This window comes from Rattus norvegicus, chromosome 1, assembly GCF_021556685.1.
Source record: "Rattus norvegicus strain SHRSP/BbbUtx chromosome 1, alternate assembly SHRSP_T2T, whole genome shotgun sequence".
Classification (NCBI taxonomy): Eukaryota; Metazoa; Chordata; class Mammalia; order Rodentia; family Muridae; genus Rattus; species Rattus norvegicus.
The window spans coordinates 106,988,296-107,005,734 of record NC_141534.1 but is presented as its reverse complement, the minus strand read 5'-3'; the positions used below and the strand labels follow the sequence as shown (position 1 = coordinate 107,005,734).

The window sequence follows — 17,439 nt, the reverse complement described above, 5'->3', positions numbered from 1 at the left end:
GGACAGTTTTCCCTAGACACTTTCATTGTTCTCAACCACTTACTTCCCTGTTGGACCCACCCATTCATATGTCCATTAATCCCTTCCAATTTTCATCTACCCACCGCTCCATTTGTCCTTCATTCTTCCATTCGTTTTCTGTCTTTTCATCCAGCCTCCCACCCATCTACCACCCACTTATCCATGCATTCTTCTATCCATGTTTCCATGTATTGATTCTCTGTAATCCACCCATCCACCCATCCATCCATCTATCTATCCATCTATCCATCCATCCACCCACCCATCCACCCATCCATCCATCCACCCATCCATCCATCCATCCATCCATCCATCCATCCATCCATCCACCCACCCATCCACCCAACCACCCATCCACCCACCCATCCACTTGGCCATCCATCCACTTACGTATCCATTCATCCATCCACCTACCTATCCATCTACCCATCCATACAACCATCTAGCCACGCATTCAATCATTCACCTAGCCACCCACTCACTTGCCCATCCATACACTCACTCATATGCCCACCTATCCATTTATCCACCTTTAATTGTTAACCACCCAACAGTTCTTTAACTACCCATTGACACACATCCATTAACAATTCAGTCCACTTATTCATCTTCCCTTTCACCTTACGTCTCAGCATTCTGTGAATGGTGGGTTGTAAGCTTGGATGAAGAGGCGCATGTGACCACTGCCACCACCTGAGGCTCGGAGGGAAGAAAAGAGACTTTGCACTAGTTCCCCCAGGTAGCCACTTGGTGTGGCTGAGGATTTAGGTTTGTGCGATGTGGTCTCTAGCATGGGATATTTTTGAGGAGACAAAAGAGGCCTGGAGTATGTACTTGGCAGAGTGCTGGAGTCAAGAGCAGCAAGGGACACAGGCCTTACCAGCTGAGGAATTGGAGGCCAGGACTTCCCTTGAGAGGCAGGGTTGGAGGGAACCAAGTCCAGTCTGTGTTTGGGAGGCCCTCATGGAGCAGGCAGGGTGGCCTGTTTAGGAGAGAGGAGACCATGAGCAGAAGAAGGGACTGAAGTGACGCCGAGCTCAGATGTGGCACGTGAGGTGTGCTGCGGCCACTGGGACTGGACGTGAGGCATGGATGACACAGTGGCTCAGGGGACTGTGGGCTGTGGGGCATGAGGGGTGGATCCTGGGATTTTGCCTTGCTGAGTAAACTGACTTTGGGTGTGGGACAAGGGGAGCAGGAAGGTTAAGGGCAGGAGGCTCTTGAGATAAACGATGCCAAGTTTGGGCACAGGGAGTTTTGAGGGGACATATGTCCAAATTCTTCATTCATCCACTCAGCAATCCCTTCTTCCAACCTACCCACGCCACCATAGACTGATCAATCTACGTTCAGCAGCCCACTCATGCATCAAACCCTTCATCCATCTATCCACGGACAAGCAGGATCTTATCGACTGCTTGCTTTCTTTCTCTTGACACTTTGGAAGAATACGAGAAAAATTACAGAATGACAATATGTCTCACTCTCCATCTCTGTTTGCTTTTCAAAATTGAGTGGGAAGTGGTTTGATCCTGTGTATCTTCATTACCCTTTGGACCTCTGCTGTCCCAGACGTCAACCTTAGAGACTGCTGGGCCAGCTGAAGATGGTCACCGTTTGGAATCACTTGTCATTGTCATATCGTCACTCTGACTCGAGTTCCCTAGATGAGGGAACACCAAAATGGACATCGCCCTTTCTCCCCATTCTTCCCCTGAGCCCCACTTCTCCCTTTCATCCCTCCAGCCTGTGGGAGCTCCGAGGCCTCGGCTTACCTGGATGAACTGCGTTTGGCTGTGGCTTGGAACCGCGTGGACATCGCCCAAAGTGAACTTTTCCGTGGGGACATCCAGTGGCGGGTGAGGAGTCGGGACACAGGTTCACTTCTCTTCCTGGCTGACCTCTTGGACACCTCGTCCTGCCTTCCATCATGATCTGTCCCGCCTTCCCTTAATTGACCACTCATCTCTGATTGTTCCTCTGTCCCTGACTTGTTCCTTGTCTCCCTGTCTACTATCAACATGCTGTCCGTCCATCCATCCGCCCATCCATCCATTCATCCATCCATCTCTCTAGCTATCTATCCATCCATCCATCCATCCACCCACCCATCTATCCATCCATCCATCCATCCATCCATCCATCCACCTATCCATCCATCCACCTATCCATCCATCCACTTACCCTTCTATCTCTCTAGCCATGCACGCACCAATATTTACTTACTGAACTATTCTCACCCTCCTTTCACCTACCAGCTTACTCCATATATCCATCTGCCCATGGATCCTTTCATCTATCCACCCATCAACCCATCCACCCACTTATTTATCTGTCCATCCACTATCAATCAATCAGTCAGTCAGTCGGTCAGTCGGTCTGCCTGTCTATCATGCTTCACTTGTGGCCTCTGTCTCTCGTCCTCCATTTCTGAGTTTCCCCGGCATTTCTGCCTCAGCTCATCGCTGTCTCATCCCGGCCCTCACACAGTCCTTCCACCTGGAGGCCTCTCTCATGGACGCTCTGCTGAATGACCGGCCTGAGTTTGTGCGCTTGCTCATCTCCCATGGCCTTAGTCTGGGACACTTCCTGACCCCCGTGCGCCTGGCCCAGCTGTACAGCGCAGTGTCCCCCAACTCGCTGATCCGCAATCTTCTGGACCAGGCGTCCCACGCTAGTAGCAGCAAATCTCCACCTGCAAATGGAGCTGCAGAGCTCCGGCCTCCTAATGTGGGGCAAGTTCTGAGGACTCTGTTGGGAGAAACGTGTGCACCGCGGTACCCCGCCAGGAACACCCGACACTCCCTGCTGGGCCAGGACCACAGAGAGAATGTAAGGCCCATCAAGGCTGAGGGTGCATGGTGGGAATGCATCTGGGAAGGGGACAGGGCTTTGGGAAGAGGGGGTAGAAAGATGGGGAAAGGTAGTGTTTGAGAGAGGGTATGGTAAGCCCGGGGTGGGGCTGGTTCTTGCTAGACTTTGTGCTTTCAGGACTCTCTGCTCATGGACTGGGCCAACATGCAACAGGATGCAAGCTTTGAACAAGCCCCCTGGAGTGACCTGCTTATCTGGGCTCTGTTGTTGAACCGAGCCCAGATGGCCATTTATTTCTGGGAGAAGGTAAATCCTCCTCCTCGTTCTGACCTCCTGTGGATCTCACCTCTGCCCTCTGTGCATAGAGACACCAAGGCTCGTCGACTGCTCTGACCTCTGACCTCTGGCCTCAGATAACTTGCACTCAAATCCCTGTCTTTCTTTCTTTTGTGGTTTGTTTTGAGGCAGGGTCACATATAGCCCAGGCTGGCCCTGGACATGTGCTACTATCCTTGGTTCATGCGGTGCTGAGAATCGAACCCAAGGCTCTGTGCCCTCTAGGCAGGCACTCTGCCCAGGGCTGAGACAGGGTCTTCCTGTGTAACCCAGACTGGCCAGGACCCTGTGATTCTTCTGCCTTAACCTTTCATGAATGCTGCCTGTTACCCCCTGCCCCCACCCATGCTCTCCCCCCTCTGTCCCGCACACACACTCTGAATTTTTTAAATGTATACAATGGTGACATTATCTTCTCAGACTGAACTCAGTGCCCAGGAAAAAAGCACCTCAGTGCTCCGGGCCACCACTCGGCTACCTTCCTCCCATCTTTGATGTGATGATAGTGACCCTGTCTATTGGCCGTGTGCGTTTCTTTAGGTGAATCCCTTGGCCTTGACTCCATTAACTTTTGACCTTCCACAACCACAAGATTTCTCTCTGTTCTTTCTTTCCCCAAGCTTCACTGCAAGGTCTAACTTCACCATGTTCTCTTTCTGTCTCTTCAGGGCTCCAACTCAGTGGCCTCTGCTCTCGGGGCTTGTCTCTTACTCCGAGTGATGGCTCGCCTTGAGTGGGAGGCTGAGGAAGCTGCACGGCGGAAGGACCTTGCTGCCAAGTTTGAAAGCATGAGCGTGGGTGCGTGGGGCCGAGTGCTGGGGTTTGCACAGGCACCTCCTTGCTCCTTCGGACCTCATCTGAATTCTTGTCCCCAGACCTCTTTGGAGAGTGTTACCACAACAGTGAATATCGAGCAGCCCGCCTTCTTCTGCGTCGCTGTCCCCTCTGGGGAGAGGCCACCTGTCTCCAGCTTGCCATGCAGGCTGACGCCCGTGCGTTCTTTGCCCAGGATGGAGTACAGGTGAGCGTGTGACTCAGACAACCATGAGCCCCACCCTGGAGTCCACTTGTCCCTATTAACCTTTGAGGGTCGAACGACCCTTTCACAGAGGTCGAATATCATATATTTACACAAAGATTCATAACAGCAAATCTGGTGGTGGTGGCATATGCCTTTAATCCTAGCACTCACAGGCAGAAAGGCAGGTGAATCTCTGAGTTTGAGGCCAGCCTGGTCTATAGAGTAAATTCCAGGACAGCCAGGGTTACACAGAAAAACCATGTCTCAAAAAAGAAAAAAAAAGTTTCCTTTTGTAACAGTAGCAAAATTACAGTTATAAAGTAGCAATAGAAATGTTATAGGGTCACCACAACAGGAAGAGCTGTATTAAAGGGTCACAGCATTAAGAACACTGAGAACCACTGCCTTAGACAATGTTGCGTCACAAGAAGACCCGTCATCTATAACTATTGGCTCCCAAGGCAGTGCTGTTGCTACCAGGAAGTACAATTTCTCACACAGGAAGGGAAGTCCTCATTCTTACTGGGGACTTCCTCTCCTCCTAAAGAAAGGGCCACTTCCTCAGCAGGAAGCTCTTTCCACTTTTTTTTTAATGTGCATTGGTGTTCTGCCTGCATGTATGTCCATGTGAGGGTGTGAGGTCACCTGGGACTGGAGTTGCAGATACTTGTGAGCTGCCGTGTGGGTACTAGGAATTGAACCCCGGTCCTCTGGAAGAACAGCCAGTGCTCTGAACCACTGAGCCATCTCTGCAGTCCACCGTCCCACTTCTTTAAGGTGTTTGTAGCTCTGCACCTAGGGAACGTCATCTCGTGTTTTACATAAACACAAGCTTCGGTTTCAGAAATCTTCCCCTGAGGAAAGCTCTGTCACTCCCCATGGTCTCTCCATTCGTGACATTCACATTTTGAGAACTACCAGTATCATGAATTGAAATCTGACAGGAGCTCAAACATTCCCACACTCACAACAGGAAGTCCTGTCTACTCTAACAGGAAGTCTGGTTTGTCCCAACAAGAGGTCTGGCTGCCTTCCCCACTTCAGCTGGCATTTCAAATGATAACCCTGAGTCCCCTGTTTTCAGCACTGTGGAGCTCCTGGATTCCAGCTCTGCTGATTTCTGTCTGTTTCTAGCCAATCTTGTGTGTGAGGAGAAAAATACTCACATACAAGTGTGATTTGGTCCATGCAAAGTGCTTGGCACAGCGTCTGCCCTTTAATCTCAATAAAAATTGGCAGCTCTGGGCCTGGAGGAATGGTTCACTGGTTAAGGGCACAGGTTGCTCCTGCAGAGAAAGATTTGATTCCGACCGCCCATAGGCGGCTCACAGCCACACGTAACTCCAATTCTATGGGCTCTGCTGACCTCTTCTTACCTATCTGGGCACCAGGCATGCCATGGTGTTAATCTCACTGGCTGAGAACTACTACCACAGTTTTTTGAGTTGAATTTGGAACACTTTTGTTCTATAGATCTCTTAAGCACAGTAATTTAAACTTAAAACATAATCTTAGCCCCCACAATGGTGCACAGACATGCAGGCAGGCGAAACGCCCACACACATTAAAAGAAAATTTGGCTGTTCCATTTTCCTGGCTAAACCTGAGGAGGCCGCCTCTGACGACTGTGCCCCATGCTCTAACAGTTGAGACTCCATATGGACGCTTGCTTGCTCTGTGCCCTGGTGGTGGACTCCAGCTCTTGTCCTGGTCTCGGGTTGGGAGCTGGGGGTTGGGGTTGGGACTCTAATATTCCCACCTTCCACAGTCTCTGCTGACACAGAAGTGGTGGGGGGAGATGGACAGCACGAACCCTATCTGGGCCCTGCTTCTCACCTTCTTCTGCCCGCCTCTCATCTACACCAACCTCATCCTCTTCAGGTTAGTGCTGTAGGCTCCGGGCTCAGTCCCTTACTCTGGCTTATTTCTCTCTGCCCTCTTACTTGGCCACCTCGTATCTCTCTTTCCTAAAAAGGGCACTCTTTTCCTTCTCTGGAGGGAATGTTCTGGAAGGTGGGGGTTGTTGAATTGCCTGTGCATTATCTCTCTATGCAATTTCTCTACTTTTTAGGCCATGGCTCTGGAGGAGGGCAACTCCCTTATCTCTCTGCACTGTTTGTGGTAAACTAAGTTTGGGTCTTTCTCAAGAACCCCTCTATTTCTTACTCTGTGTCCTGCCCCTCACGGCAGGAAGTCAGAGGAGGAGCCCACACAGAAGGATCTTGACTTCGATATGGACAGCAGCATGAATGGAGCAGGTCCTCTTGGGTGAGTGACAGGCCAGCACTGTGGGGTGAGGGGGAGGGTGCCACCGTGGGCAGTTTCAGGATCTCGCCAACTCCCACTTCCTGTCAGGGACTGGAGCAGGTCCTGAAGTGAGGGGAGGACTGGGCTTTTAGGAGTTGATGACTTCAGTGAGTCACTGAGGATGCTGAGGTACTTTCTAAAAGGCCACGCCTAAGGACTGACTTGAAATTTGGTCCTTGGCACCAAGGAGATGGCTCTGCCGGTCAAGGTGCTTTCTACTCAAGCAAAAAACCTGAATTCAAGGAGGGAAACAATCCTTTTTCTAGAATTATTTTATGTATGTGAGTACACTGTAGCTGTCTTCAGACACACCAGAAGAGGGCATCGGATCCCATTACAGATGGTTGTGAGTCACCATGTGGTTGCTGGGATTTGAACTCAGGATCTCTGGAAGAGCAGTCAGTGTTTTTAACCGCTGAACCATTTCTTCGGCCCCAGAGAAACGATTTTTTTTTTTTTTGGTTCTTTTTTTCGGAGCTGGGGACCGAACCCAGGGCCTTGTGCTTCCTAGGTAAGCGCTCTACCACTGAGCTAAATCCCCAGCCCCGAGAAACGATTTTTAAGTGCTTCTTTTGACCTCCACCTTTCTTAGTTCACCCACTCACATGTAGGGCAGACACACACACACACACACACACACACACACACACACACAGTTAAAACTTTAAAAATCATCTCTGCCTACGAGGATGTTGTCGTCCCAAGAAATCAGTTTGACTTTGGCTGCCTGTGCTCTCCTGTTGTCGTTAGGGAGTATTTACCCACTTTTCTATTATGTTCCTGCCCTCTGGGCCCTTGCTCTGTCACTATGTTGCAATCCCCATGAAGATGTATTAAGGACCAGGCTCAATATGTGTCGTTGCTAAGTTCTTGTCTAAGCTCCTCGAGGCCTGGCTTCCATCCCAGGCCAAACAAACAACACAAACCCTACAGGAAAACAAAAGCATCGAAGGTCAGCCAGGGAGGTGCCCAGTGCACAAACGTGAGGAGCGGAGTTCAAATTCCAAGCATCTGTAATAAAATCCAGGCGTGGCAACGCACGCCTGCTCTAGTGCTGCGTGATGGAGCGGAGGAGGAAGGATCCCTGGGGCTTTGTGGGCCAGTCTGTGTAGCTGAGTCAGCAAGTCCTGTGTTAAAGATAGGATGGAAATCGACTGAGGGAGACGTCAAACCCTGGCCTCTCACCTGCCCAGGGTTTTTAGTCTGGTTAATAAAATAACTTAGAAATGGACTCAGAAGGAAGCATGGAACACTTTTATTAGATGCTGAGAGAAAAGCAATAGAGCAGGAGACTGTGAAAAGGAGGAGAGGAAGCCGCTCCCATTGCGGTGGAGGTTAGCAAGCAGTAGCTTGCTGGAGAGAAGGGATGGGTAGCCCGGAGCTCCAAGGAAATCAAACCCAGGCTTTGGGAAGTATCCAAAACTAACAAACAGAGATATAGAAAAGGGAAGCAAAGATTATGTTTTTCTGAGCTTGGAGTCAGAAGATCTCGCAGGTTGTGTGTGGAGGATTACAATTGCCATCTCCAGGGAACCAAAAGTAAACTGTATCGTATTGTATCATTTAGGAGATAATTAATCTTTCCCGCTCCTTCAAATGACTCAGACTCCCTGGGGCAGAGGAAGACTCTAGGACTAGTGACTGGCAGGCTCTGCTGGATTAACCCCTTAGATACTTTCAAAGATTTTATTTTTAACTATGTGTGGATTTGTGTGTTGTGGGGTATGTGCATGCGTTTGCCCTCTGAGACCAGGACTGTTAATTCACACACACACACACACACACACACACACACACACACACACACACCATGACAAACCAACCAACCAACCCCCACTTCAAACAGACTAAGAGGCAGCTTATTCCTGAGTCAGATATGAATGACCTAAGCCGGGAAACATGGAGCTAAGTTAGCGCTAGGTTTCAACATGGAAACAGTTTCATAGTAACAGGACAAAGAAAGTTATAAATCACAGCGTTTAAAAATACAGTGGTAGAAATATTAAGTGTGCAGAGAGGGCAGACAGAAGAATCCCAGCCTTGGGCTCACGTCCTATCTTACAGCACTCTTAAGTGTCTATTGTCAGAGTACAGAGTTTTGTGAAGTTAACACATGACAAAATTTGTATCTGTTTATCAAGGTGTTAGATCTGAGACTGAGCTAGACAAGAGTTAAAGACAGCCCAAAAGGAATTAGACTATCTGATAGTAACATCCAGGCACTGCGCAGTCTCTGAAGTCTTTATCAGTCAATCGGCCTCTGCAGACAGTGACTTTCTAGGAATTCCCAGTGACTAGAGTCAAACCCCGTTCTCCGGAAGAACAGCCAGTGCTCGGAACTACTGAACCAGTTCTTCAGCCCTGTACATTTTTTTTCTAAATCAGATTTTATTTTGTTATTTGTACATATTTTTTTGTTTTTGAGGGTGGGCCTGCCACCTGTAAGGGTGTGGAATCCAGAGGACAGACAGACAACTTGTAGAAGCCAGTTCTCTCCTTCCACCTTGGGGATTGAGGTCATGTGACAGACACTTGTATTTGCTGAGTCTCTTCCTTGCTCATAAGAGGAGGCAACAATGCTATGGGATGTATGGCGTGGTTTAGAATGTCCTGTCTCCACACAAGGCCAGATGTAGTGTTGGGAGCACAAGGGACCTTGCACCCACAGATCATAGGGAAACCAGGAGGAATGTTATACACACAGGGGCTTCTTCTCAGTGGAGGAGAGAAAATTCTTGTTTTCCTGCTCAGACGTCTGGGAATGGATTTTGTTAACAACCTGCTGACCTTTCTGCAGACCTCACCCAAATCCCAGACTCTCTTCCTAGACCATTGCCCATTCTTTGGGGAGATGTCACATGCACTTCACCACACTACATTCTAGGCCTTTTAGCTATAGAATCTATCTTCCTGGTCATATGTATTTTATAAAAACATTTCTACGCAGTCACACAGTAAGCTTTAAGCTTTATTATGCACCTGGAATTGAACTGAGGAACTGATCGTAGCTTGGAAACCTTTTCCCAGATGTACTATGCTTTAAATATCCTGACAGTGGACCTGACATCAGACTCTTGGAAGAAGCAATCAATCCACACTGACATTTCATTCTCGTCAGTTCGAGGGTCCCCCTCAGTACAGCTCAGATTCTAGTCTTGGCCAGGAGGAAGTAGATGGACCTCAACAAAGCTCCCCTCCTCCCCCCATTTTGCCTCTGAGGCTCCTGAAACATACTGTGTGCTTCTGGTCTTTTTTTCTTTTTCTTTTTTTTTTTTTAAGATTTATTTATTTTATCTATATATGAGCACACTGTCACTGTCTTCAGACACACCAGAAGAGGGCATCAGATCTCATTACAGATGGTTGTGAGCCACCGTGTGGTTGCTGGGATTTGAACTCAGGACCTCTGGAAGAGCAGTCAGTGCTCTTAACCACTGAGTCATCTCTCCAGCCCTTCTGGTCAGTTTTAAAGACAAATATTGTGCTCAGTGGTTTGTTGTTGTGTGGCTTGTTTTTGTTTGTTCGTTTTACACAACGTTTCTCTGAATATGTTCTTGGATGGCTTGGAGCTGACTAGGTAGACCATACTGACTCACAGAGATCCTCCTGCCTGTGCTGCCATTAAAGTTACTTGAGGGGGGGGGCTGGGTTGATGGGGGGGCTTGTACTCAGTTTTGGTTTGGTTTTTTTTGTTTGTTTGTTTTTTGTTTTCTTTGACGTTTTTTGTTCCTTCACAAAGCTCAGGCTAGCATCAAACACATGGCAATCCGCCTGCCTCAGTCTCCCAAGTGTAATGAACCCATGTTTTATGTTCCTTCCTCCCACACTCTATATATCAGGCTGGTCTGGAACTCGAGACAATACTCCTGCCCCAATCTCAAATGTGCTGGGATTGACTGTGTCTTCCGGTCCCCAGAGTCCGAAGCGATACAATATGGAGGTTAGAATGCAAGGTGGGCAGCCAGTCCAGGCTCTGTGGTCCCTGAGGCTCGCTGTCTTGCAGGCCTGCGGAGCCCTCAGCAAAGGTGGCCCTTGAGAGGCGGCGGCGGCGGCGGCCAGGACATACCCTCTGCTGTGGCGGGTGCTCCAAGCGCTGGTCGTACTTTTGGGGCGCCCCAGTGACCGCCTTCCTGGGTAACGTGGTCAGTTACCTGCTGTTCCTGCTGCTGTTTGCACACGTGTTGCTGGTGGATTTCCAGCCTACAAAGCCGGGCGTCTTCGAGCTGCTGCTGTACTTCTGGGCCTTCACGCTGCTATGCGAGGAGCTGCGCCAGGGCCTGGGCGGTGGCTGGGGTACCCTGGCCAACGGGGGACCTGGTCCTGGCAAAGCTCCCCTGCGCCATCGTCTGCACCTCTACCTCTTGGATACTTGGAACCAGTGCGACTTGCTGGCACTCACCTGCTTCCTGCTGGGCGTTGGCTGCAGGTAAGTGAGCAGCCCTAGCTGTGAGTAAGGGACTGGCAGAGCCGCTGCCCAGAATCCCCCAGTGAGTGGTGGAGTGTCCTGGGGGGTGGACAGTCACCTACCTCCCCCTTTCCTGTAGCATCCCTCAGCTGACATACCAAGAAGTAGGTTTTCTCCAGTCCACGTGAGTTTGAAACAGAGTAACCTGGTATGAATAATTTATCCAAACAGAAAGGAGAGAAGTGGGCTTAGCAAACTAATATTTCTGCATGTCCCAGGCTTTATTTAGTGTAATGTATCGTCTGAGAAGACAGGGCCACACCCCGCCCAGCCAAGTGCAGGAAAGCCGTTGTCCAGGGTACATTTGATACATTTTATTAAGCACCCTTTCCAAGGGCTGACAAAGCATTGCATCTTCGGAGGAAGAAATATCCTCACCCCGGGTCTTGTCATCCTTTAAGCCAGTGCCCTCCAGAGAGACACTTAGGTTTTTTATTATTTCTAATTTTTGTTGTTGCAAAAATATATTTACATCCTTGGTGTAAAGTGAGTGGGTCACAGGGCAGGTGGATCGGTTACATCCGTAGATTTCCGTCTAAATAGCTCGCCCCATTGCCTGCCTGTCTGGCAGCAGTAGCTGTGAGCGCCCCCATGAGGACATGCTAGGCACTACCTGGTGCTCTGTAACCTGAAGCTGTCAATCAAATCAGACTTACCACCTTTGTCAGTTTGCAGCCTACAAATGTTTTCATTTATTCACTTCTGACCACTCCATATTTTAGGGTCTCTCTCCCCTTTTCTGGGAGGACAGGGTCTCACTCTGTAGCCCAGGCAGGCCTGTCTGGAATTCCCAGAGATCCTTCCTCCCTGGCCTCTCCAGCACTTGGATGACAGGCGTGTGGCACGGCAAATTCCAAACGGGATTCTTAGAAGTCCATCCACCCACACTGAGACCAGAGAAAGCTGGTCAGAGGGGCCCTGCTCCTGCCCTGTGAGGCCCCCACTTCGTCTCAGGAGACACCCCGATCTGAGCTGTGCCGTCTCTCCCCACTCCTCAGGCTGACTCCTGGCCTGTTTGACTTGGGACGCACAGTCCTCTGTCTTGACTTCATGATCTTCACACTGCGCCTGCTGCACATCTTCACGGTGAACAAGCAGCTGGGGCCCAAGATTGTCATCGTGAGCAAGATGGTGAGTCTGGCGTGCAGGGGTGGAGGCAGGGATGCAGGGCAGAACCTAGAGTGGCAACGGAGGGGATGGGGGTGGAGTCTGAACGGGAGGGAGGGCCTTGCCTTTCCGTGACTGGATGTGGACCTGAGGATAGAATTGGGGGTGGGGGTGAGACTTCTGAGGTGGGCAGGGCAGGACAGGAAGGGACAGGCCTTTGAGGATGCTGTGTCTAAGGTAAGGAGAGTAGCTAGGTCTGGGGTAGGGGTTGCTCTGCGAAGGAGTGGAGCCAGGGAGGAAAGGACCTGGTCATTTCACCCACATCTTCCTCTGCTTCCAGATGAAGGATGTATTCTTTTTCCTCTTCTTCCTCTGCGTGTGGCTTGTAGCTTATGGGGTGGCCACAGAGGGGATCCTGAGGCCCCAGGACCGCAGTCTACCGAGCATCCTGCGCAGGGTCTTCTACCGTCCGTATCTGCAGATCTTCGGACAAATTCCCCAGGAGGAAATGGATGGTAGGAGAGGGCTCTCCAGCCGAGTCTAGGTCTCTCTCAGTGGTCTCTGACTGTGTCTCTGTCTCCCGTCTCCTCCCCTCTCCCTGCACCCCTCTGCTCACATCCGCTGTTCCCTTTGCAGTGGCCCTCATGAATCCCAGTAACTGCTCTGCCGAGCGGGGCTCCTGGGCTCACCCGGAGGGGCCGGTCGCAGGCTCCTGTGTGTCCCAGTATGCCAACTGGCTGGTGGTGTTGCTCCTCATCGTCTTCTTGCTGGTGGCCAATATCCTGCTGCTCAATCTGCTCATCGCCATGTTCAGGTGTGCCTGACCTTGCCATCTGGGGCTTCTCCCAGACCTGAGCCTGCTCAGTAGGCGCCATGTCCTAACTTTCAGCCAGTGCGGGACGGTCCTGTGCCTGACTTGGACGTTGAGACTTTGTTGCTACTGTTTTGGCCTCACTGAGGCACGGTAGCCTAGGCTGACCTTGGAATGTAGGGTAACCTTGCCTCTGCCTCCTAGCACTGGGATCACATGCGTGGGCCTCCAGGGTGCTAAATGCTTCTTCTTTTGATGAAGTCCACTTTAGTGACCTGTTTTGTTGTCTGCAGTTTGTTTTATGTATGTGTGTGAATGTTTTGCATGCATGTACCATATGCGTGTGCAGTGCCGGCAGGGGTCAGAAGAAGGGCATTGGAGCCTGTGGAACTGGAGTTACAGGCGATTGTGAGCCGCCAAGTAGGTGCTGGGAACTGAGCCTGGATGCTTTGCAAGAGCAGCCAGTGCTCTTAACCTGAGCGGAGCCATCTCTCCAGTCCTGTTTTTTGTTGCTTATACTCTTGTTTTTGTCCCATGTAACGTGATTTATTTTGTATGTCTGGTCCTTCAAAGGATCCCCAGTTGCCGGTTAACTGGTTCTTTAAGAATTTTAGCTGAGCCGAGCCTTTAATCCTAGCACTTGGGAGGCAGAGGTGGGCAGATCTCTGAGTTCCAGTTCAGCCTGGTCTATAGAGTGAGTTCCAGGACAAACAGGGCTATGCAGAGAAACACTGACTAGAAAAAAAGAATTCTTGGCTGTTAGAATTGCCTGGTGCCATGGCCTCCAGTGTTGATTGCCTCTTGGATTTCTGGGAAAGGGAAAGGATATAAAAAGGCCAGCTGAGGCTGAGAAAGGGACCGGGATTGGGCTAGCAAAGTGAGAAGAGAAGACAGTTGGAGGGAAGTGAGCTGAGCAGAGAGGCTGGAACGGTTGATTTAGTCTGGAGCTGCTGGTATTGGGAAATCTGGGAGAAGAGTCTGTTTAAACACACTCTTGAGAAACTGAGGGGAGAAACGTTTGAAGGGGCTGGAGGGGCTGGGCTGGAACCTGGGAGGAGGGCTGGCAGGGAGTTAGGAGAACTGGTTATTATCTGTAAGAAGAGGAAACATTAAGAGAAAAAAATTAAAACACGGGGTTGGGGATTTAGCTCAGTGGTAGAGCGCTTGCCTAGGAAGCGCAAGGCCCTGGGTTCGGTCCCCAGCTCCGAAAAAAACCAAAAAAAAAAAAAAATTAAAACACACACACACACATACACACACTCACACACTCAGACACACATTCACACATACACACACATTTTACAGTCCCAGACAGAGGGTCAGTAAAAGTCCAGAGTCTGGAGACTTACTTCCAGGCTTTCTAAGAGTTGGTTTTGGGTTTTAGCTTTTTTTTTTTTTTTTCCTCTCTTTTTCTTTTTTTCGGAGCTGGGGACCGAACCCAGGGCCTTACGCCTGCTAGGCAAGCGCTCTACCACTGAGCTAAATCCCCAAGCCCCTGGGTTTTAGCTTTTATCTGTAGATCATTGGCCCATTTGGAGTTAATTTGGTTTGCAGTGTGAGTTTAGGCCCTACTTCAGTCTTTGTGTCCGTTCAGGAGAGTTCATTAAAAACATTAAGGGCTTAAAGTTCTTGTTTGAAACCAGCTGAGCTCAGGCGGGTGAGGTGGACAAGCTTGTTGTCCCAGCACTTGGAAGGTCAAGGTAGAAGGGTCAGAAGCCTGGGCTACATGAAACCCTAAATCAAACAGGGAGAGGTGGCTCAGTGGTTAAGACCGCTGACTGCTTTCATAGAGGACGTGGAGTTGATTCCCGGCACTCGCATGAAAGCTCGAGAGTGCCTGTAATCCTAGTTCCAGGAGATCTGACATCCTCTTCCGGCCTCTGTGGGTAATGTGCATAGGCATACATGCAGGCAAAAATAGCTATACATGTAAAAAAAATAAATGAACCTTTGTAAAAAAGCCAGGTAATGGTGGCTCATGCCTTTGATCCTAGCACTAGGGAGGCAGCAGCTAGTAAATCTCTGAGTTCAAGGCCAGCCTGGTCTACAGAGTGAGTTTTAGGATAGCCAGGGCTACACAGAGAAACCTGTCTCAAAAAACAAACAACAAACGACAACAACATCAAGTACCCATTGTTATAATTTTGAAAACATCAAAGCCAAGATGGTGGGGTGCCGTGGGGTGGGCATGACTCAGTCAGTAACGCATTTGTCTTGCAAGTACAAGGACCTGAGCCTGATGCCCAGAATCCAGGCACGTTTTTCATCCATTGTTGAATAATTGTAATCCCAGTGCTGGGAAGACAGCGACTGGAGGATCTCTGAGGGGTACTGGTCTATTCTAACCAGTGAGCCAGTGAGAGACCATGCTTCCAAGGTGGGCAGCATCCTGAGGAGCTCAGCAAGGTTATCCTTCAGGCTCCATGCGCACACACGCATGCATCTGTACATACACAAACGTGTGCGCCGACAAGCATTAAATAAACAAGCACTTGTATTGTAGAGATGGCTCGGCAGCTGAGAGCATTTGTAGCTCGATCATGAGGACCAGAGACCCTAGAACCCACATAGCAGGACTCACTAATTGACTGGAGGTCTGTTTCCAGGGGAAACTTGCATATAAAACTTTGATTTCTATCATGTGTATGAGTATTTGCCAGTATGTCTGCATGTCTGTCTGTCTGTATGTACACCACATGAGGATAGTGCTGGCAGAGACCAGAAGGCTCCACTGGATCTTTTGGAATGGGAGTTTCCATATGAGTGCTGAGAACCGATGTGGGTCCTCTGCGGGTGCCAAGTGCTCTTGACCACAGAGCTGTCTCTGACTACTTTATCTCAACTCCTAATCCAATCCTATGACCAAGGTCCTTTATTGGCTTCCAGTGACTCTTGACCTTTGGCCTCTACAGCTACACCTTCAACAAAGTGCATGGCAACAGCGACCTCTACTGGAAGGCGCAGCGCTACAGCCTCATCCGGGAATTCCATTCGCGGCCTGCCCTGGCCCCACCCCTCATCATCATCTCTCACCTGCGTCTCCTCTTCAAGTGGCTGCGCAGGTGTCATAGGACTAACTTGCCCGCCTCCCCAGTCTTCGAGCACTTCCGTGAGAATGGAGCTTGGTCTGCAAGGGAGCGGGACGGGGGTGGAGGCGAGGGGAAAGAAGGGCAGGTGGGGGCGGGGGGTCAGGGTCTGTAGCCATCTGGAGATGGAGCATGAGGAATTTGATGGCTTTGGGGAGGGGACAAGTTCTCAAGTTCGCCTGCTCTTTGATTCCTGGGACTTGGCCCTGCAGGTGTCTGTCTCTCTAAGGAAGCAGAGAGGACGCTGCTGACTTGGGAGTCTGTGCACAAAGAGAACTTCCTATTGGCACAAGCTCGTGACAAGCGAGACAGCGACTCGGAGCGTCTGAAACGCACGTCCCAGAAGTGAGGCGGGGACCTGGTATGGACAGGATCTGCAGGTGGGATGTTGTCACTTCAGCTGGGAGAATGCTCTCTCTTTTTTAGGGTGGACACTGCACTGAAGCAGCTGGGACAGATCAGAGAGTATGACCGGCGTCTGAGGGGGCTGGAGAGAGAGGTGAGGATTTGGGCATGGCGAGGCGTGGGCTGGCAGGGCTGGGACCACCTGGTTCCCTGCTCCTGCCTTGTCTTACCCCTGCCTTCCTAGGTCCAACACTGTTCTCGAGTCCTGACTTGGATGGCTGAGGCCCTTAGCCACTCTGCCTTACTGCCTCCAGGGGGGCCACCCCCTCCAAGCCCCACTGGGTCCAAAGGTCAGTGTGGTCCTGGGCTTCTGCAAGACATCGTCCCAACCCCCGTGCGCCTTCCCATTGTTCTTGGGGTCCCTTGCTTGGTCTGCTGAAGGGGATGTGCGTAGCTGGGGTGCGTGTATGTGCACGTGGAGGCCAGGGTTGATGTCTGCCGCCTTCCTCTCTGTCTCTCCCTCTCCACCTTAATCTTTGAAACGGGATTTATCCCTGGGCCCGGAGGTCCTCCAGTTGGCCTGGGAACTCTGGGAAATCCATCTGTATCTGCCCGGCTCCCCTGGCATTTGAAGTGGGTCCCATGTTCACCCTAGGGTGCCAGTGCACCTTCCCCCATTTTTTTGTTAACATAGGTGCCACTCCCTCACCCCCTTTAACATAAGTGCTGTGTACTTTTCTAGTTTCTAGTTTCATATCTCTTGCTAGTCCCACAAGCAACTTAGGGGGTGAAGGATTTATTTGACTTATGCTCCTAGGTTACAGTCCGTCAGTGAGGGAAGCAGGGCGAGAACTTGGACGTTCTCACCTATAACCAGAAAGCTCGCAGCTAAAGAAATGCACCAGAAGCCACAGAACAACGCTGTCCACTGGACCACAGCGCCTTCCACTCAGCCAGCTTCAGCATCCAGTTCGAGACTCCTCACCCGAGGAGATAGCATTGTCCGTAGTGGGCTGGGCCTTCCCTATATCCATGGGCAATCAAGATAACCCCCCACAGACATGCCCACAGGTCAATTTGATCTAAACAGCTGAGGCTCTTCCTCCTGAGAGACTGTAGGCTGCAG

General features: G+C 50.4%; 1 protein-coding gene across 14 annotated transcripts in view; it reads left to right on the top strand.

Moving 5' to 3' along the window:
* The window catches only part of Trpm4 (transient receptor potential cation channel, subfamily M, member 4), a 29,838-nt gene that overhangs the window by 11,708 nt on the left and 691 nt on the right, over positions 1–17,439 (top strand). For 3 of the 14 annotated variants that reach the window (XR_015649831.1, XR_015649926.1, XR_015649822.1), the window contains 16 exons: positions 1,768–1,880; positions 2,512–2,853; positions 3,013–3,141; positions 3,840–3,969; positions 4,047–4,192; positions 5,961–6,073; positions 6,383–6,460; positions 10,503–10,925; positions 11,963–12,095; positions 12,412–12,586; positions 12,708–12,885; positions 15,795–15,991; positions 16,181–16,313; positions 16,395–16,467; positions 16,558–16,663; positions 17,131–17,314. Coding sequence is in view for 3 of the 14 variants with exons in the window: in NM_001136229.1 (NP_001129701.1) it covers positions 1,768–1,880; positions 2,512–2,853; positions 3,013–3,141; positions 3,840–3,969; positions 4,047–4,192; positions 5,961–6,073; positions 6,383–6,460; positions 10,503–10,925; positions 11,963–12,095; positions 12,412–12,586; positions 12,708–12,885; positions 15,795–15,991; positions 16,181–16,313; positions 16,395–16,467; positions 16,558–16,663 (2,469 nt within the window). In the remaining 11 variants the exon portion in view is untranslated. Of the gene's footprint in view, positions 1–1,767; positions 1,881–2,511; positions 2,854–3,012; positions 3,142–3,839; positions 3,970–4,046; positions 4,193–5,960; positions 6,074–6,263; positions 6,461–10,502; positions 10,926–11,962; positions 12,096–12,411; positions 12,587–12,707; positions 12,886–15,794; positions 15,992–16,180; positions 16,314–16,394; positions 16,468–16,557; positions 16,664–17,130; positions 17,315–17,439 lie in introns of all 14 variants that reach the window. The other 11 variants (NM_001136229.1, XM_087606831.1, XM_087606854.1 and 8 more) reach the window with 6 other exon arrangements.